The following is a 21,666-nucleotide window of genomic DNA, read 5'->3' on the forward strand; positions in this document are numbered from 1 at the left end:
TGAGGGAAAGAGTGTTTGCTAACTGCATATGACTGTAATGAGCATTTTCAAAATACTAATAAACAGTTTTCTAACAGTTAAATGTCTGTTCTTTTGTTTGTTTCTTTTTCTTTAAAAAGATACACCTCATTTGAGCATCACACAGTTTGGCTGGATTAGGTGACACACACATCACCTTGTGCCTGTGCACGTTCCTGGCTCCCGTGTGCCTTGTGTCTTGGAATGAAATATTTTGTGTGCATTTGCTTGTGTGAGAATGTTGTCAATTTAAATCTTTGATTATAAAGACTATTTAAAAATTTAATATGCATAATCAGGGTTAATGCCTTTGTAACTCTTACTAATACCAGTTCTGTTCCAACACTTGGTTATATAACACTTCCTACCATCCTTTTCTACTGTTTTTTTAAAGAAAAAATGAAATGATACTGTTTGTATGAAACATTACATATAAACAGAATTCTCAGTGAACTTGGTCAAAATGTTTCAGAGTTCTTAAGAACTATAACTCCTGGGACATTTTCATTGGCAATCAGAGTTGTCTACGTCATTATGGAGGTATCTGGTTTCAGAGAAAGTGGAGTGGACCAGGGGACCTCTTCAGGACCTTTCCTGTCCTTTGTTTATATGGCTTGTCTGACTGTAGGTTGATGATTTGCCACTTGACGTAGCCCATAATTCAGTGGCAATGCCAAACAGAGGCAGAAATGATAACCAAATATCAAGAAATCAAGCCAAGGGATCAGGCTGGATGGCCTGCCAAGTCTTTTTCCATCTCATGTGTATAACATTTCTATCATGATGCAAAACCCAAAGAGTAAAAATTCCTCATTAAACAAGTATGCATTGTTGTGTAGCATAATCATTTGCTGTCAATTGCAGTTTGGGGAAAAATCTAATTCTTCTTGTTTTTCTAGGTGAAATACCACGAAGATTTTGAGAAGACAAAGGGCAGAGGTTTCACTCCAGTTGTAGATGATCCTATAACAGAGCGGGTGCGGAAAAACACCCAGGTTGTAAGTGATGCAGCATATAAAGGAGTGCATCCACATATAGTTGAAATGGATAGAAGACCTGGAATAATTGTTGGTAAGTTGTTTAATAATGTTACACCCCCACTATGGGGAATGTGAAAACCTCTGCTTGTCTTTTAGATTATAACCAGGAAAAATACTCCCAGGTTTCATTTTACTTTCCTATAATTGTGAAAATACAGTAAAATCGCTGTTTACATTTTTCAGGCAGGATATGCTATTTTTTGTTTTACCGGAAATTACTTCTTTTGTTGTTTTTACAAGTATGTGTCAGAAAATAAATTGTCCTGCAAAATGGCCAGTTCTGAGGATATTAGGAATCAAGTAATAAAATGAAAGAATTTTATTAGATATTAATTAGCCTTGAAAACCACGTGAAAATGTGAAGTACACTGTAATATAAAAACACTCCAAAGGCTGCATCCAACTTCAAAAAGTGAATTACTGTATTTAAGAGATTTTACAGTAGTTCCTAAAAAGAGATAATGGTAGAAATCAGCTTGATAGTTTAATGCAGATTAAATCCAAAGGAATGTGATATTAACTCATGGGTGCTTCCCCTTGTTTGATTACTTCCATGTCTGGGGAGGCAAAGGTAAGTGAACAGATTAATTTCTAAATAATATATAATAATATATAATAACTCTGAAATTTCTGTTAGAAGTTTAACTTCCATATTTATATCCACTCTCTGCTCAGTGTGAAACTGGTGTTGAACTGCTAGTACAGTGCCAGCTTCTAATAAAGTTCGAAGTAGTAATAGGAGTGAATACATTGTCATTTGCTGTGCAAATTTTAAAATATATATAGTCTTCGCTGTTGCTTTGCTTTTGAATATTCAGTCTTCCAGAAAGACTAAGATGTCTACAATAATCTTCTTTTTGCACAGAGGAGAAAGATTAAAGCTATGATTCTCTAAGGTTTAAATGTTGCAGACCTACCAATTTCCCCCTCTACCAGTCTGCTATTTCTCCAAAGCTACACATACTTTTTGTATCTCAGGTTGTAGAATTTTACACAGTGTTCAAATTATCTGCAGCAGTAACTCATGAACACCTCACCATCTCTGGTGAGCCAAACATCATAATTTAGAAGTATTGTTATAAAAGATGGTCTGAGGTAAGACCAGGTGTTTAGAGGGTAGGATACGGATAGTTTCTTTGTGTAGAGATAGAGTATTGTGTTAAGATGTCATCTGGGATGTTTGTTACAAGCACTTGTTCAGAGTGAATATTTGAATATAAATATTCAAAATCTGCTGGAAGTTCACAGATGTCCTATGGTAAAGGGGAAGGTAACCAGCCATTATTCATTATTTTTCACTTTTTCTTTGGTGTTTCTTTTTCTCTTTTTTTTTTCCTGTGCTTGACAACAACAGTATAGACTGCAGGAATTGTGAGATACTCATTGTAAAGTCCTTGATTCATTTTAACAATAACAGGAGTTGACTTTAAGAGTGCCTATCAAAAATTCATAGAAATTACATGCTGGACAGGTGGAATAGACCAAACTGTGTGTCTCATAGTTCACGCTCCTGCCTAAAACAAGATTAGCTACGTCTCTATTATTCCTGGCAGATATCTTCCAAATGAGGCGCCACCCCTTGTTCCAGCTTCTCAGTATTTTTATTTCCTAGCAATTTTGTTTCCTGAGACCTATCCTAATCTTTCTTGAGACAATTTGTGGTCATTATTCTTTATGCTATCTGCCATTAATATAAATAAGTATATTAATTTTCTTGTGCACTTTGTCCTTTTACATGTCTGCTGCCAGATCCTTAAAGAGAATTTCACAAAAATAGAATGTTTAGCGAGTTCTGCCCAGGGAAGTTATTTTAGCATTTAAGACCATGAAAGTATCAGAAGGTCATGCGTTCTGGATCTTAGGGCAATTAATTTTTCAGATAAGTTGTTGTCTGTAGAGACCCATATACTTTAATAAATAGATCCCTTCTGTTGATAGAGGTGGTGCAGTCAAATAGGGATAAAGGGGCTCCTGTGAAATTAGAGTTTAATATGCCGTTTGCAATATGCTTATCAGTGCACATTTCAAACCTCCTAGGCTATGGTGCGTTGCACACGTACTGTAGTCCTGTGTGCAATCCTGTGTCCAATAACTGTGAAGGATTGCTAGCACAAACATACTGGGATTAAGAACATCTCTTGGAGAGAAATTTGTGTCAATCTAAAATACTTCAGTAAAGATTCAAAATGCACAAGGTTCTATTAACTCCCTTTCCCCACCAAAGAGCAAAAATAGAGCAATTATTTAAAGGAAATAGGCCATGACATACATGAGAGCCTGATATCCTGTAATATTTCAGCTAAAGCTTTTTCAGAGTGAACTGCAGTTATAATATCTGCTTGTTTAAAAAAATAAAATAAAAAAGCAGTGATCTGCCTGTTCATGGAATGTCCTTGGCAGCCAAGAAAAAAAATCACAGACTAAAAAAAACTATGACTCTCTTGGGGTTTTTCCTAGCTGATAAATGTTCAACCGTTTAGGAAAAAGAACTTCTCTGTTAGAATCCATCTGGTGGGTTTTAAAAGTATAATCAGTGAAGCTGTAATAACGTTTTCAAATGCCTGATTACTAAAATTAATGTCTCTGCTCTGAAAAGTAGGCACTGGTTTTAACTATGGTAGTACATTTTAAAGCCATCAAGATTAATTCAGATTGAGCTTTGGATTTGTGATTTAAAGAACCTCCATGATTCTCACATGAGTTTAAAGATATTTTAAATTGGCATAAGTTAACAGGATTTTAAAACTGATTGATTACCAGGATAGTAAAATCGATACGAACTCATGGTAACTGTACTAATGCTCCTGTGAAGCCATATTTGTTACTTTTTTTCACCTACTAGTGTATGATTAAACAGGAAAAGCTGGGAATCTACCAGTCTCTTCACCCTTCTCGTGTCTGCCAGTGCTTCACATAGCTGCATAATTTATCACTGTTAGGACTAACACATAGTTTATCAAAAGACTGTATGTTGGCTTTTATTCGTCCTGTCAAGTAAGAGTTAGCACTGATGGGAGTTGCAGTAGATAACACATAGTGTGCATACATTGAATCTATTCTAAAGCTGTGGGATTTGTTTTATTAGCTATGTCTGTTCTTTCCATTGCCTCCAGGCAATCAGTCATTTGAAGCACAACATATTTGGTTCCCCATAGTCCTGCTTTACCTACCCAACCTATCCTTTAGCTTGGTACCACTCAAACCAACAGAAGGACAAAGTTGGGAAGACAATTATTTTTCTCACCTCCAATTTATGGGGTAAATCTTGAAGACAGGACTGCTTGTGAAGCAAGTGACCAGTAGAAGGGTGGAATCTGATGGATTTATGCTTAAGCTGATTTCACTTTACATCAAGGTTCTATTTTAAACTGGTTTGGGGAGATTAAATGATTATGTTTTTAGACATAGCGGATATGAGTATTATATATAGTACAGCTTTTTGTACTACATCAAGTAGATATCAAAGAGATCAAGAGAGATCAAAAAGTCTCTCTGTAGCTGATTATGCATGTGTTGTAAGACTTTTTAGCGTGTACATCAATTGTTTTCTAAAAAAATTATTATAAGCATAGTTAAAATTGTATTCATATTTATACTGTGTTCATAATATGAACTTGGATATGTAATTAATTATTTTTTATGGTTTCTTCTATCATTATCTGGTTCAGACATGTGAATTTATGAGATACTATTACATAGCTTAACATGTCTACAGTACAGATTTCTATGGCTGACTTTATCGCCATGTCCATTTTTATATTTTCTATTTTGTATTGATTAAAGAGGATATATGCTTTTGAGTTTTAAATGAATTTAGCAACTTTCAGAAGTTTGGTTTAGAATAAGATGAATTCTGGCCCTGGTTCTGCAGATTAGGCCGACTCTCCACTGTATGCAGAGAAGGACCTATAGTGACTACATGAGCTGTACTGCTGATACCAGTGTGGAGTAAGAATCTCACCCCAAGTGCCTGTGTTGGTGGTGGGCTAGGGGAATCATTCTGTATCTCTAACGATTTTGGTTCTGCTAGTGAAAAAGAATACTCTCACATGTTATTTAACTTGTTTCTGTTTATTTAGACTTTAAAAAAAATACAGTTATTTTTAGCAAAACAAAAATAAAAATTGAGAAAAGTCTCCTTAAAATGATGTTAGTACTTAATGTGAATGCCACAAGCTCCTTTAATGCTTTCTGGTCCTCTCAGGTGAATATTTAGATGTTTTAGTTTATTACTATGTAAGGAAAATTGTTAAACTCATTTCTTTCATGCTTTTACTTCTGTTGTTGTTCGTCTGTCTTATCATTTTCTGTGCTATGGGAAAAGATCTAAAAATTTGGCGCACAGATCCTGGCTCCATCTTCGACATTGATCCTCTGGAGGACAATATTCAGTCTAGAAGTCTGCATATGCTTTCTGGTATTGATTATATCGTGACTTTCCCCCAAATTAGCATTTTATGTTTATAAAATAAAGTTGATACTGTATATTTTTAGGCCCATATGACAGACATGTTTTATATGTATGTATTCATATATTTAAAACTGTAATATTTTAAAAGCAGTGTTTTATAGAAACTTCAGCGTGTACTTGCATGTACAGACAAGAAAGAACCAAAAGAAATTTTATCCTAAACAAGATTTACTTGTGCTAGTTAGAAATAGTCAGTCTTTAAAAAGCATTAACCTCCTTTGCCTTCATTATAATTAGACTTTTCAAATAGCTAAACCTTACTAAAATTTCAGAGATCAAGAAAATGGTTTATTTATAAAATTCATTGCTTGTCTGTGCAAATTTAGCTTATCTGGCACATGATATTTTGACTTATGCTATTGCTGGTATCTTTCCAGGCATTCATAATTTACGGATAGGTAGAAAAAGGGAGTAGTTAATGTAATAGTAGACAATAATATTTTAGTTCAAAAAGCTTTTTTGATTTTTTTTACTGAAATATTTATTTTGAGTACCAAATTTTGCCTACATATTGTCTTTGCTATGCATGGCAAAGGCAAGCAGAGAAACTTTGGAAAGTGCATTTTGTTATTCTTTAAATCAAACTAAGAGCAAATTTGCAAATTAGTCCCAGCACACTGAAAGCCTTGGGAATTACAGGATAAAATTCCGATTTTACTGAAGCCAGTAGTAGTTTTTCTATTGACATTATGATGTCAAGAATTCGTTTTCGCTCTTCTTTGAGAATATGCATTAAAGCATATCCTGTTAAAATGATTTACTTATTTTTTTTTTTCCTATGGTGTTCTTATTTTTGAATCCTGTCCTATCCATTAATTACCCAAAGGCCATTCTAGTGTTCTCTGAGGTCAGTGGAAGGATGCCAAAGGCCCTGGATATGATCCTAATTCGTGGCCAGACTTTTCCTTGAATTCAAAGGACTTTTATATTACTAGAATAATGACAGTAAAGTAAAAGTTTTTTTAAGATGTGTATATCCTAGATATACATAATTTTCCTTTAAAATTTTCTAGCTACATGAACTGTATTTGAGGTCTTTGTATTTCTTAAATACTTCTATTGTTTCATATGTATGTATGTCTCATACATCTATATGCATCTTCTTGAGAAAAGTAGGCTCAGTTTTGCTGTCACTTCTGTGTCTGAATGGACGGAGCTTTAAAATTACTAAAGGAAACATACTAGCCGGAAATATTTGGAATTGATTTCAGACTTGAACAAATTTATCTTTAAGTTATAAATCTCAATTTTTTTATGACGCAAATATTTTACACAACCTTAATTGTAGTAAGGAAAATAATCATCCAGTGAGCAAGGTTTAGAAATAATATGGAGGAATAAATTTTCTTCAGGAGAGTTAATCATGTGATCACAGATGACTTATTATTGAATAATATTAAAAAGTCAGTTGCAACTGACATTCATTGCCACTCTTCTGTTCAGGAGAATTATGTATGTGTCAGGATAAGGAAACATTTAGATTTTCCATGGGAGATACTTCTCTGCTTCATCTTCATCCCATTTCTTCTTAAATATTTCTAGCTTACCTTCCACCTCTGCTACTCTTTTAAAGCAGAGGACAAAGTTTAAAGCAACCTTTTGAACCAAGTGTTCAAATTTGGATCTTCATTTTAAACCTATGAATGTGTTAATATCAATGTGTGCAGTTAGTCTTTTTCTTCTTCTGCTTCTGTCATGTGTTTACTGTGATACTCTTTCTTCATGCCGTTGTAGAAAGAGCAAGCCGTTACAGTAAGCAGTATTTACACTCTACCAGCTTGGGAGACGATAAATCAGATGGTTCTGATACGAATCCTACCTTTTCTTACTGCAGTGATATAACAAGGCCATCTGATGAAGGAGGTACCCCCTGTTCCCACCCTTTTTGCTAATAACACCCTCACAGTGTGTTGTGACCACAAGCCTGTATTAACTCAAATATCCTTATATAGTCACAAGTCATTAGAACCTATGTAAGTTATTGTACCAGTTGATTAAAGGCAAAGCAAATTCTCAAGTCTTGACAGTTTTTTTGTATGCCATTATGTTATTTTCTGTATTATTTTTCACTATCTTGGGAATAGTGTCGGACTAAAAGCACTACTAACTCAAGTTCACAGTGATTAAATGAAAGTGCTTTGTGTTTTTGCAAAACTTACATTAATCTATTTTTCTCATGTTGAGAGACACAGTATAACTGAAAAAAAAAGATTCCAGATGGGAAATTTAAATTTACCTGATGTTCAGTGAGATAATAGCCATATAGTAGTGTCTGAGTGATGGAAGTACTTCCCATATTAAATGTTGCAGATGCTTGAAGCTTTTGGTTTTCACCCTAAAAGAAAAAGTGAATCAATAAGAAAGATTAGGGAATTTCTAACATAGAGAAAGTTTCACATACTCTCAACAGTTAGAAACCAGAGCTAGTATTCAACCGGGAAGATGATATAGCTTACGATATTAATTTATATCTATTAATATAAGGATATTTTGGCAAACCTACTTTCCCAGATACAAAGCCATGTCTTGCATCTTTCTGATGCAATAGATTAGGACAAAAATTATGAGAATGATGAATAATGGTTCTAGTCATCCCAGGGGAATTGAAACATGTATTACACAACTTGTGGAATGTGAATGTCCAAAAATATTGTGATGTAAATATAATAAAAATAAGAACTAGTGATGTGACCTCTGCTTCTTAATTCTTGAAGAATGTGCATCGAGAAATTCAACCAAAAAGTCAAAAAGTTACCAATGTGGTTTTGTGTGTGTATTTCTATGTGTGTGTTTTAGAAGAGGTCCGAGTAAAGATACAGCTACTGTTTAGTTACCTGAGATGCTTGGATTACCTGTGCTTTAAAAATATTTTATGACAGTTTAATTGTAGACTGCTGTTTACATCCTTCCAGTCACCAGAGTTGTATTTTACTATGTTTGCTAGTGTTCAGGGAATCAACATTGTGTTATATACTGTGCAGGTACATTCAAACAGCTCTGGTTATAGAAAAGGTGAGGAAGAGTGTTCGGATTGAAGAGCTCTGGCTCTGACCTAATATCCGTGTCCTTGACTAAAGTGAAATCCCTTATATCCTGTCTGTTCATCTTTATTTGATATTTTAACTTTATTCCAAACTCTTTGAAGAGATTATTGCAAAAACATGCATTTATGAGTCTCTCTGCCTTGATGCAACATAGGTTTCTCAGTCTATGGCATGTTGTCCCTAAATATCTATCCTGGTCTTTTCAGGCTCTCCTCCAAGGCATTTTAACACTCCTCTGTGAGCTTGATTTGATTGTTAACAGATATTTTTTATTACTTGCCATACTGAGAGTAGGAAATGGGCTTTATTTTGCTGGTTTTGTTGGCATCAGCAAGCTTGCTTTCTGTGTCTCTTTTTAAATCTATTGTCATGGTGAAGTGTGAAATAGATCCTTGCCAAGGTCAACATGTTTTAGCAAGATACTGTTTCCTTTCTTGGCCCAACTGGTTAACCAATGTCTGAGAGCTTGCAGACCGTTTCCCTTGCAGGAGAGAAAAAAATGCCAGAGCTAAGTACTTTAACAAAATTCTGATTATTTACAAGAATGATACCAAGATGTCCATTGCTGTGAACATACTCCGAAACAGACAGCAGAAGATAGTGTCTTTGGTCACAGTTATCAACTTTTTTCAAAGCAGCATTTCATCCACAATCTCATTTGTTGCATAGCCAAAGGATGACTAGGCCCTTGACCTTTAAGGAGTGTCTGTTAAGGTGCACCACAGTAAATGAGAGCCAAGCTAATTTTGCTGAGATTTCACTGCTGTTTCTCACTGAGTTTGTACTTTTAGGTCTTGCAGTGCTTCTCACTGGTGATTGCTCAATCCAATGGTGCACCAATATGAAATATGACTGGAGACCTCCAACCAATTTCACAACATCTAAGTTGGCCTAACATCTTTGGCCTAATTCATATATTTCAGCAGCTTCTAAATTGTCCTATTGCAAATTTATTCTGTAAGATGTTATTGACTTTTTGACCAAGAACACAAGTCTTTACCAACCCACTGGCACGGCTACTGTTTTTTTCTTAGGTACTTCTTCCAGTCGTTTTCTGGCTTCTTAACTAGAGCTTCATCATAAACCTGATGCCAAAGGCTTTTCTTAAATCTAAATAACTGCCTCTGTTGTCCTGGAGGAATTTTGACAGCAACATCATAAGGAGGCTTCTCTGGTTCTTTGTTATACTTTCCTATTATTATATGATTTCCTGGCCACTATTTTAGGTGATAAGGTAAAAGCTCATCACCTACATTCTTTGTAATTAATTGTTGGCCTAACAAAGATTCCCTTTTTACCTGTAAGACATCCTTTAGCACTTCCTAGGAACATTTGTGTGTCACATTAATAGTTTTTGTAAAATTTTCAGCTATTGTTCAAACAGTTGTTTTCAGCCTGGCTAAGGAGGAAGAGAAACTAACAATTTCTCTCTTTCCATATTGTTTTTTACACTGGGGTTACAGCTTCACAGGCATGAAGATATTCAGTCATTTTTGGCAAAATCAGATTATTTGAATGAGAAGAAATGGAGATATATGGGAATTAGATCAATTTCTATTTATTTAAACTGGTCAAGTCCTTCCTTGAAAGAATACTGTAGGAAGAAAAGTAACAAGACAAGAGATTATTTATTTGCTTTCAATTCAACCATTTTCTAAAGGTTTCATTATAAAGTTTCTTTCTCTCTCCTGATTTTCTGTGCTGCCATACACACCGTGTTTCCTGCCAGTTCTTACCACACTTACCATCTTGCTCTGCTTCCTCTCCCAGCATGTAACATCTTGTCCTGGTTGTCTGCATTCAGGCCACCAGGAGAAGACCATATGACCCAACTCATATTTCAGTCTGGCATTATTTTCAACAATTGTACTTATATTTCAACCGTCTACTTTATAGAGGAGGCAGTTGCTTTTATGTGTCTCTCAGATTTGCATCTATTTATGGAGTTTTGATTTCTAATGACAGAAGGCAACACAGCCATCTCCTATTTGGGTTTCTTTGTTGACAGATTGTAGAGTTTTTCTCAGAAGATGTGCTGATGCATATATTTTTGGAAAGATATATTCTATTATTTTAAGGACTCAAAATAACAATGAATCCACTATCTCTTACTGGCAAGCTAGGTCAATACATGAAAATCGCATTCAGCTCCCTCCATGTCTCAAGACTGTTTTGTCTAGTTCTGTTACCCCAAAGTCAGAGTAAAAATGCTTGAAAGTAGCATAAGTTCAGAACAATATTGGAGACTGTTTAGAGACTTAGAGACTTTTTTAGTAAAAAAGTCATATCTTTGGAGACTAAAGTAGTGCTAGCACTGGAATGTTAATGTGTGGTGGGCTGAAATGAATATGTGCTGTATGATCTAGTGCTAGTCTTGCTCAATTGCTCAGAGGCATGTGTGTGCAGTTATAGACAAAGAATGGCAAAGTAAAGTGAAGGCTACAAGCAAACATTCATGATTAGTTCGTGTTTTTCTTCAAGCCCATTGTAAGTAACAAAGAAACCAAATATTACAGCCAGATGAAATTGTGGTTTAGGATTAAAATGTCAAGCAATTTAAGCCTTTTAGACAATAGAAACTTGCCATTAAGAGTTGACCTACATCATCATCTGTCTCCAGGGGACACTCAGCTACTAATAAAACAGGTTCTAGGTTTACCATTAAGGTTAGAGAAGTGACCGCACATTCATGCAGTGGTAGATCTGAGTAGCCTAACAATACCATTACTCTGGTTGCTTCCATTTTGCATCAGTCTTTGCCTCATTTTGAAGATGCCTTCGATGTTTAGAATAGGAAGGCCCATGAATATTGGAAGAGTTTCACTATTATCCTCACTTCGTTGTTATTCTTTCTCTCTCTTTCCCTGTTCTTTTATTGTGCAACAATTCATGTCTACCTTTTGTTTTCATTACGCTTCCTCGAACCTTAAGGTTCCTCCCTTTGTTTTAGTTATCAAAGTCTTTTTATGCTTTTCCTTCCATCCTCTTTCAACAGCAGAATGTTTTCACTTTACTCTGCAATATTCTTCCTTCACACAGATTTTAATTATCTTTCAATTTATTATATCTCTGTGGGACTTTCTGTTTATCTCTTTCCTATTTTTCTTTGATTTATATCAGCAGGGCTTTATTTAAATATTACCAAGTTTGTTTTCAGTCTGAAGCCCTCTAAATGATCGAAAATGATCTTAGTGATCATCTTGCATTAGACTAATTCAACTAGTTTTTTTTTTTTTTTTTCCCTCTTTGGCCTTTTTTTCTCCTTTTAGTTTAAATCTTTTTGGTTGATTTTCTCCCCTTTTGCTTTTAAACTTTATTTTCTTTTCTTTATTTTCTTCTTTCTTTTCTAGGGTCTTCCTTTCTTTAGCCTAATGAAAAGGGTCTGCATCTAACATTTGAGTCTCTTACTTTTCCTTGGAAGCTACCTCCTTTCTCTGACACATCCAAATAGACAAATTTCAACAAAACATGGATACTTTAATGTTTTTTAAATCTTTATCTTTCTTATTATCAACCTTAAAGATAATTTTATTTTTCTATGAGAAAAGTAAAACTTTTTGTTAGCTATTTCATAGATACTAATCTACTCATTGATTACTTGTTCCCTAATTAATTTTGGTCAGATTTAGAGAATGCTACTGCAAAAAACTTTGGAGGGAAAGTATTGGAAATGGGTTAGAAGCAACTTGACTCCAATGTATATGAAGTCTTCAGAACATACAGTATCACAGAATACTTATCCTGTGGGATAAGAATATTTAATGTTTTGAGATCTTTATATAGTTGGGAGTTGAAGTAAAGTCAATGAGAAACCATCAGTCCTTTCATCTCTCCCCTTGTGCCCAAACATATGAGAGAAACAAAATCTTTCTTTAATCTTCCCATCATCACGTATGCATGTCCTCCTCATGTATCATGAACTTTCTGATGAAGAAAGGTTTCAGAGTTGCTGAACCTACTGCTCTCCTATCTCTCATTTTGTCCAGACTCCGAGGGTTATCCTTCTCCATTTCCTGTTAAGGCAGTTACCTGTTGTAGACCTGCTGTAGACTGCTGTTGTTTGAACTGCAGGCTGAGCCCTGCAAATGTAGGAGCAAATGTAGGCCCTATGTATTATTAGATGCCACTTGTAACAGGCCTGCGCTGTGTGCCAGCTCCTGCAAGGTGTTTTGCAGCTTGTCTTTGACACTAGGAGAGTTTCAGGGAGAACTTCCCTTCCCCGAGCACACAACATCTGTGTTTAAAATATTTGTTTGTAGGATTTTCCTCAGACCTCAGTAGCCTTTCTACATATATCGCAGAAACTGCTACAATCAGGAACTGTGCTGCTGCTTCTGCTCCGGGTTTGTTTGGTCAGAAACCAGATTAGTAAGGTGAAATGGAGGAAAAACATCTGTTCTCTCTCACTGGATTTACAGAGATGTTCCCTCGTATATGGAGTCTGCTTAGCATGGGATTGTAGCAATACTCTTCTGTTGTACAAGTAGATACAAGAGGAGGAAAGAAATCAGAATCTGGATACCTTCCTTTCTCTCTCCTCATTTTTTACGGGAAGATTTTTTTTTGAGTATGGAAATACTCACCGTTAGTAAAAGACACGTCAAACAAAAATGAAAGAAATAATCTCCCACTGCTCTTTAGATTGTAATGGAGAGATCTGTCTTCCATTTCCAGGTGCATCTGACAGGAGTGCAGGGCTAAAATCCTTCACTCATCTTCATATTCAGCTTCTGAGAGCTATCATTTTAGGAGGTCAAGCAGAATGACACAGCAGTTATATTTTCTACTCTAGCAGCCAAGGAAGAAAGGGTCTTTTATGTTAGGAAGCTGAATTCTGTTTCCTGTAACACTTTTCCCTAAAGTCCAGTAATCAAATATGCCATTTGGAGGAAGAGGGATTGTAGATTTCACAGGAAGAACTTCACTGGCTTTTGCAGATTTCTTGTCCCCTTTTAAGTGTATCACCAGTCTGCACTGTCACAAAAGACTGAACATATCAAAACAGAACTCTGTGTACTCCCTCTTGGTTTCTTATCCACCAGCTCTTACATCTGTTTCTGAATTTTTATTTTTATTTCAGACTAGATGGTGCTTTGCTTTTGCTTCTTTTACATGTAAGCCCCCAGCAGATTTGCCAGCCTGAAAGCTAATGTATGGAGGACATGGTCTTTTTACTGAACAGCATCATGGTAAAACTTCATGCCTTTTCATCTTGGCATGATAGTTTTATTTTAAGTGTATATTGTGGTACGAATGCTTGGCATCAAACTATAAATACCTCTTCCATAAACTATTGTAATATTTTTGAACTAAACCAGGTACTCTTCTGAACTAATTTAATGTGTAGACAACTGCTTCTTATCTATTTAGCACCTATCTAGTACCACAAATTATTTAGGCTAATCAATTCCCCTTGTTTAGAGAATTTATGCTCCTTCAAAATTGCTGATTCCTGGTCTTCCATTCTCCAGAATAGATTTGTCAGGACAACTTTCCTTTATAAAGGTTTGCTGTAATGATGTTATATCTGAAAAGGAAAGTGAGTGCTTGTTCAGGCAGCAAGACAGAGCTCCTTCTCCTTCAAACCTGTATGTTTGAAGGAGATCCTGCCCCTCTACTCAGCCCTGGTGAGGCCACATCTGGAGTATTGTGTCCAGTTCTGGGCTTCACAGTACAAGAGGGATGTGGAGCTGCTGGAGAGAGTCCAGTGCAGGGCTACAAGGATGATCAGGGGCCTGGAACATCTGCCATATGAGGAGAGGCTGAGAGAGCTGGGTCTGTTCAGCCTGGAGAAGAGAAGGCTGAGAGGGGACCTGGTCAGCGTCTATAAGTACCTCAAGGGAGGCAGCGAGGAGGATGGTGCTGGCCTCTTTTCACTGGCGGCCACTGACAGAACTAGAGATAATGGCCACAAACTGAAGCATCAAAAGTTTCACAGGAACTTAAGGAAAAATGTTTTAACAGTGAGGGCGACAGAGCACTGGAACAGGCTGCCCAGAGAGGTTGTGGAGTCTCCTTCTCTGGAGATCTTCAAAATCCGCTTGGACGCAGTCCTGTGCCACGTGCTCTAGGTGACCCTGTGTGTGCAGGGGAATTGGACTAGATGACCTCTAGAGGTCCCTTCCAACCTTAGAATCATTCTATGATTCTATGATTCTATGTTTCACTGAAGAGGAGGATGTTTTGCCCTTTCAGTTTCTGCCTGTTGTCTTGCAGCTATTTCTAATGTTCGAAAAGGAGTGATTTTTGTTTCTGATCAAAAATAATCACATTACAGGCAGAAGACTTTATGAAAACAGTGGTAAGTTTCCTGGTGTTGGAAAAGTGATACTTTTCTGATTTTAGATTTGAGGTAAAAAAGGAAATTAAATGCAAAGTTAGTTGTGAAAGTTCAGATTTTTATTAGAAACAGGTTGGATGTGTCCTTTACACATGTGCTAACTCGCAAATAAGATTTTGTGAAATGATCTCTGACAGTGTTTAGATAATTTAACCCTCTCTGAATAATCCATTTCAGCCTTTTAAGACATCCTTCTGTCTAGGAATCCAGAATGGTGGCAATGGGACTGCTTCTATGTATTATCCTGGCAGTTTTAGCTAAAAGCTTCCTGTCTTAGTCTGGAGTGTCAGACTCTTATGTCTCTGCTTTTACTGGGTGCAAAAAAATGAGAGAAATGAGTCCAGAAAACTAGATTGCATTTTCTTCCACTACAAAAAAAAATATGAACTGTCTAAAAACTTTTGTTTTGTAGTGTAAAACCTGAAACTTTGTATGTAACTCTAAAGCCACATCAGATTTTACATTCAGTTAAACATTGTGTGAGGTTTAATTTAGGGCTTTGAGAATAAAATTAAGTATCCCACATTGCTTGTAATACATGCAGATATAAATTGTGATTCAGCTGAAAGCACATTTTTTGCTCAGTATATCATCGCGGAGTTAACATTCCAGGGAGGACTTTACATTTTACCCTTCACAGAACACCTCGACTCCCTTGGTTTGTATTTGATTCCTGCACTTCTTCCCCGCACTGATGAGATCTTGCAGCATAAAAAGCCAACTGCCACGCACCCTGGGGAAGACGGCTCCAAGACACGTTCCATTTGCAGCCTCTGTGGCATGGCAGCAGTTCAGGGGATCCTCCTCCTCTTTGCCCCGCTGGTTGCCACAGTCTGATGCTCACCTTTCCTGTAGACCGCTGATAAGCAGAAGGTGGAAGGGAGATTCAACAGCTGAAGTGTTAGTGGCTCTCTTGCCAAGTAATTGTTTCAGTTTTTCCATGTGGTCCTGTCTAGCAGCTTCAGATACTCTTCAGAGGATTTTATGTCCATCAGATAAAAAGTATCTCCAGTAAAATTATATACAATCATTTTTTAGATCTGGATTCATCCTGTACTTCCAGCATTGCTCAGATTGGTTATACCCACTATGTAGATAAATAGCTGTATAGAAATCAGACAGCTTCCTTTAAAAAAGGGTTAGGGTTCTTTAGTGTAAGTGGACAACAGTTGATGTTCAGCAAATGAACCTGAGTTCAAGTTGTAATTGAGAGGGTGTTGGTAGTGCAGAATGTTAACATAACCATCATTTTACAGACTGTTTTCATTTGTGAGAAAGCCTAGAGCCTGCCTGTTCACAGTGTAGGACAGAATTGCAGCTTTCTGCACCGTAGCCCCACCAGGATCTAGGATGCCTCAGGCTGACGTTCAGCCTTTTTGTGCCTCCATAAGCAAAAGAATGTGGTGTGGCATGCCGGGACAAGAAGGCTAACATACGCTGTGGTTCAGGTGGAGTGTCAGCCAGAAAAGTCAGTTTGTGATAGGATCCGTTGTGTCCCTGCCACTAAATGCGTGCTGCAACTCAGAGTTGGGACTCCAAAGCAGAAGGCTGTGTGATATGTTTTATCCCAGTTGCAATAATGGTAAGAGAAATGGGGACACACATATAAATGTCATGATGCACTTCCTGCTTATAGATACATAGGCTAAACTCTTTGGACTCTTTGGTTGACAGTGAACAATAATTCCAGTATAATATTATAGCAGTTGCTGCTGTAATCCATATAAAGTGAAGAAGGACATCTGCTTTATATTTGCACTGCTAGAACTATTCCTAAGAAATAATATATGGTAGTACATATATGTAGAAGTGTGTATGTTAGAGGCTGTAGAGATGAGTTGAAAACCCTGTATTTTTAAGAATATAGTCAGAAAAATCATATTCAGAATCCAGATGATGAGTAACCAGCCTATTATTTCAGCAACCTAATTATATCCGAGTTTGATACTCCAATTTACTAATGAATACTGACTCCTGTGATGGATAGTAATCAGACAACATCCCCTCCCCTATAATATTTGTTATAAACTGTGCTTCAAAAATGCAGTCCTTTCTCTTCTAATCCTAGTTACTGATTCTGAATCAGAAATTTGTGAACAGGTGAAGGTTTCATAAATCATGTTTAATCTCTGAACAGAGAGTTTCCTCTAAGAGAAAAACAAATTAATGAATAAAATATAGGACTCTATGTGTCATGAACACATTGCATTGTTTTTTTGTCATTACTCTTAAAATGTCCTCATTTTCTTTGACATACGCTAAAGAGCTATGTGTGATCTTTCTTTGTAATTTCATTCAAAATCAAATTTTCATTTCTTATAATGAAACTTCTGTAAGAGTTATAATTGTACAATTCTGCATTTCCCACAATAATTTACTTCAGCTTACATGGTGGTACACTCATTTAGGCTTAATTATTGTTAGCTGATTTTAGAAAATCCTAATATAAGAAAGGGTACTGAAAACAATCTATTATTCTATTCATTCATGACACTAATGAAATTTAGTTAAAATCATTTTATTTTATCCATTGTAATATATTAGCAGTTAATCTTGATAACATAGTCATTATTTGATTTTTTGTGTCATGAATAGTTAATATTTGTTATTTTAAATACAGAATTACTCATTCTGTTTTTTTTTTTTTCCCCAGAAGCCTTTTTTTTTCAATGATTTGAAGACCGCATAGTTTATTTGTGATTTATCTTTATAATGTAGGTTATCGAAACTTCCTAAGGTTCTACTGTTCTGAATTTACCACTGACCCCAAGTAGTTGTGTGCTTCAGCTCTAATGAGGTCAGTGAACATGGCAGATATTTATTAGCACCCTGTGTGAATTAGGCCACATTTTCAGGTTGTTATTTCAGCAACCTAATTATATCTGAGTTTGATACTCCAATTTACTAACGAATACTGACTCCTGTGATGGATAGTACTCAGACAAACTGCTGCTTCTGGCAGAGCACCACTGAGAGCAGCAAGCCTGGTTGTTCAGACATCCATGAAAGCAGCATAACTCACAAGTAAAGGGCAAGAAAAAGAAAAAAGAAAAGAAAAAAAAATAAAAGAAATGAAAGGAAAGCTAGCACGTGCACAGGAAAAAATGCCAAGGTGTCTTACCATGTTGTTTTCCACTGTTCTAAAAACTGCACTGTTTTGTATCAGGTCTCACCATCTGCAGTCTTCAGGTTAGTGCTTTTTATATGTTTCTGCTGTTTGACCTTTTCTCTGTGAATTTTACTGTAATATGCTCCTTTGTGTCTACAAAGTAATAAAATTCTCTCTGGTAGTTAAGTTGGTTCAAAGTAAAGCTTGAAGCAGTTGTTTCTGTTTTCTAGATTATTTGAAAAGCTAACACTGGGCTATTTAGCCTTAGAGCTAGATGGGAATTTTTTACTATTCTTTACCACAATATAGCAATTTAATGCCAAAATTTCTGGCAGGAATGGGACAATTCTGATTAATATCCAGAGTTTTTGTATTAAATTTTGAGATTAAGTTTATAGCTTGACATTTTTGAAACAAGAAATCCCATTCTATTTTGAAATATGTTTCATTTTAAAGTACATTAATTATAACTAATATTGAAAATGTTTAGAATTAAACCTAGATCTTTTGAAGTGATTAGCATAAAATTATTCCTTTATTTTTTTTTCTTTTTGGCATGAACCTTTGAGATTTTTTCTTTTCATTCTGGTTTGAGACAGGAGCATTTTTGAAAATCAATTTTGCACTGGATTAGAAAATGATATATGAGGTTCACCAAATGTCATCTGTATGAAACTTCTCTGTACTCTTCTGCCTGCTCTCTATACTTCTTTGACTACTTCTCATCATATCATCTAGAGTGTAACCCCTTATGCTGTGTTCTGTGAGGATGCTGCGGAACATTCCTGTACCAGCTAACCTCCTCCTTGCCTTCCAACTTGTCTTTGTGTGGACCTTGTGCAGTCTTGCCGGACTGATGAATGCATCAGGGGCATTCTCTCTAACCAGGTTACCAGGTTGCCTGTTTCTCTGGTATTTGCTTTAATATCAAGCTTCTAGCTCATGCTGTCTGCATCAGGCTTTTACGTCTTCTCTAAACTTGCAATGTCTTTCTTCAAATACTGTGGGTATGAGTATTTTGCCTTTTGGTATGCAGTGCATGTCAATGGTAGCATACAGAAGGATGCTGAATCATGTCAGCATTGCAGGCTACTGTGATGCCTGCGGGGACTTATCTCTGAGAAATTCAATTCTTAGGGTTTGGAGGAGCTTACAGAGAGGCAAGACACTTAGTGGGTGCCTCTGTGGGTCAGCTGAGCTGATCTAACAGTCTGCTGCCTTCTGGTGCTTATGGTGTTGAGTGCCTGGTCCTGCCTCCTCCCTTGCACTGGGTCTGCCACTAGTCTCCTCCCTTATTGAGCTGACTCAGTTCACCAAACCAGCAGCAAAACAACACAGATGAAAAGAAAAAGAGAGAGAGAGAGAGGGAGGGAAAGGGTGGCAGGATACCTACTTTTAGCAGCTGTGAACTATTAGGGTGATTCAGGCAGTTCACCACTTCATGAAGCATCAACTGCAGGTATTCAGTGGGGATCTGGGATTGCCTGCCTGTGGCCTCTGTGAGAGGTAGCGCTTCCTGACTCCTGCTGAGTTCTTCCAACACTCTTAACTTCAGCAAAAAAAAAAAAAAAAAAGATACAGTTTAGCACTTCATCTTCAAAAGCCTAGTAATACCTCATCTATCATGTCAGACAAGCTGCTTTTCTTCTCTTTTCATGCTTTTCACAACCTATCCTCATCATATGTATCCTCCCTTATTTGCTGTCAAGATATCAAGATTCTAATTTCTGATTAGCCTGTGATACAGGCTTCCTTCAAAACGTATTAAATTTTTGGTTGACCAAAGTTAGGTTTCATTTATCCTGCTGTTCATGCTTGAGCAGGATGTAAACTTGTGCGAAATTAGTGTATTAAGAGTCTTCAATTTTCTCCTCAAAACTGCTTTTCAAGATGCCAAAAATAAATCAATGAATAAATTCAATTGGATTCAGAAAGAGGTAGCAAATTATAATAATATTCAGATATCTTGGTAAGAGGTGATAATGTATCAATTTATTGAAGGATGTGGTTGGTAATACAAATTGTACCCCGAAACACCTTGAAGATTTTAATGATGTGGAGCAGCAGCCAACATCTGGGAAAGTGATCAAAAATATGATATCAAGTACTAAGTCAAAGTCTGAAACTGAAGTTATTTCAGCCACACTTTCTGGAGCTTTTAATCGGTGTCAGCTGATATTGTGACCAGCTTCAATGCAGTAATGAGTTTACTCTAAGGCTATATCTCCTTAAGTGTGTAGTCATGTAACTTGGATTTGAAAGTGGTCAAGAAAACTGTGAAATTCAGGGAATAATCCACACGTGCAACATTTGTGATATTCCTGTATACTCCAAATATGCCCCAGACCTAGATGTGCTCTAGATGTACAGTTCCCCATATACACATGTGTGATTACTTTGACAATGTATTGAAAATATGCTCGACATAACTGAATAACTTCAAAGTGCAAAAGAAAGGAGGAGTTGAAGGCTATAGGAGAGACTTTCTAAGGCATAAAGACCATGTATGCTTTTCTGGATGTTGCAACCAGTGGAAAGGAAAGCACCAGCAAGGCAAAATGGGGGAAGGACTTCAAAATAAGTACAGCAACACAGTACCTATAAGCAGCTTAAGGGGGATAGTCATAATGTCAGTAACACAAAGATGTAAATAATGATGTAAAGATAATGCTGTATTCTAGAACTGTTGAATTTTTGTTCTTCCTGGAAATCTACAGCTTAATCATTGTCTTATGTATGTTAAAACTAAACAAATAATAATGTTTGTCCTTCTTTTTACTTTCTAGTCTCTGTCTTATTATTACAAAATCATGTAAAGGATTTAGCAGGTGCTCTGAAATCTTACTAGGTTGGTGGTGGAACCATGAGTTGAGATCACATCAAAGCTTGAAATAAAATACTTAAAACTGTGTCATGTCTGTAAGAATAAATAGCTTGATTATTATTGTATTGGGCTGCAGTAAATGAGATGTATTTTTACTGTATGCTTGCTTACTCACTAATTTTGAAAATGCTATAGCTACCAGTGGCTATCCAGGGTTTTACCATGAGCTGTCAGTCGCTGTCATGCTAGCTCATTAAAGGAGACAGTACGTAATCCAGAGGGGCAACAGTCACTGGGCTTTAGTTAGTTGATTTTATTCACCAGCACAAGATCCTTGAGATAACGATGTCTACCATTAACAGGTGTGATTGCCTTATCACAAATCTTATCAATGTGTTTTGGAAAATGCCATTTAAATGATTTTTATTTCCAGCATAAACTTTTATTTTATCTTGTAGCTATGTAATGCTCTCGTAATTATTCGTTCTGTTTCTTTCTGACGTTTTTTTTCTCACAGTCCTTCTCAAAGCATATCCTGACAAGTACATGCAGTTCAGATCCCATGGTCTGCTGTAGCAAGCTCATACATTCATTTTCCACTTTTTTTTTTTCATTTCTGCCGGGGAAGCCTATAAATCTATAGTAAGAAAAACATGATAAATTCCTTCTAGTAGATAACCTAAAATAAGAAAAAGAAAAAAATAGGTGGGGGGAGTTTTGGTACCTCAGAATGCATCTGCTAAAGTCTTACTGCAACTCCCACCTGTACTTCTGGGAGCAATGGTCAGCCCTCAGATCCCTCACCAATAAATTTGGTTTC

The 21,666-nt window shown here is 36.4% G+C and overlaps 1 protein-coding gene across 1 annotated transcript in view; it reads left to right on the plus strand.

Annotated features, from left to right (window-relative positions):
* The window catches only part of NEBL (nebulette), an 83,231-nt gene that overhangs the window by 52,929 nt on the left and 8,636 nt on the right, over window positions 1-21,666 (plus strand). The window contains exons 22-24 of the mRNA XM_088524331.1: window positions 918-1,089; window positions 5,383-5,475; window positions 7,264-7,392. Of these exons, the coding sequence (XP_088380457.1) occupies window positions 918-1,089; window positions 5,383-5,475; window positions 7,264-7,392 (394 nt within the window). The remainder of the gene's footprint in view (window positions 1-917; window positions 1,090-5,382; window positions 5,476-7,263; window positions 7,393-21,666) is intronic.

This window comes from Tinamus guttatus, unplaced genomic scaffold (genome assembly GCF_059628265.1).
Source record: "Tinamus guttatus ecotype Peru unplaced genomic scaffold, ASM5962826v1 Tinamus_guttatus_pri_ptg000209l, whole genome shotgun sequence".
Classification (NCBI taxonomy): Eukaryota; Metazoa; Chordata; class Aves; order Tinamiformes; family Tinamidae; genus Tinamus; species Tinamus guttatus.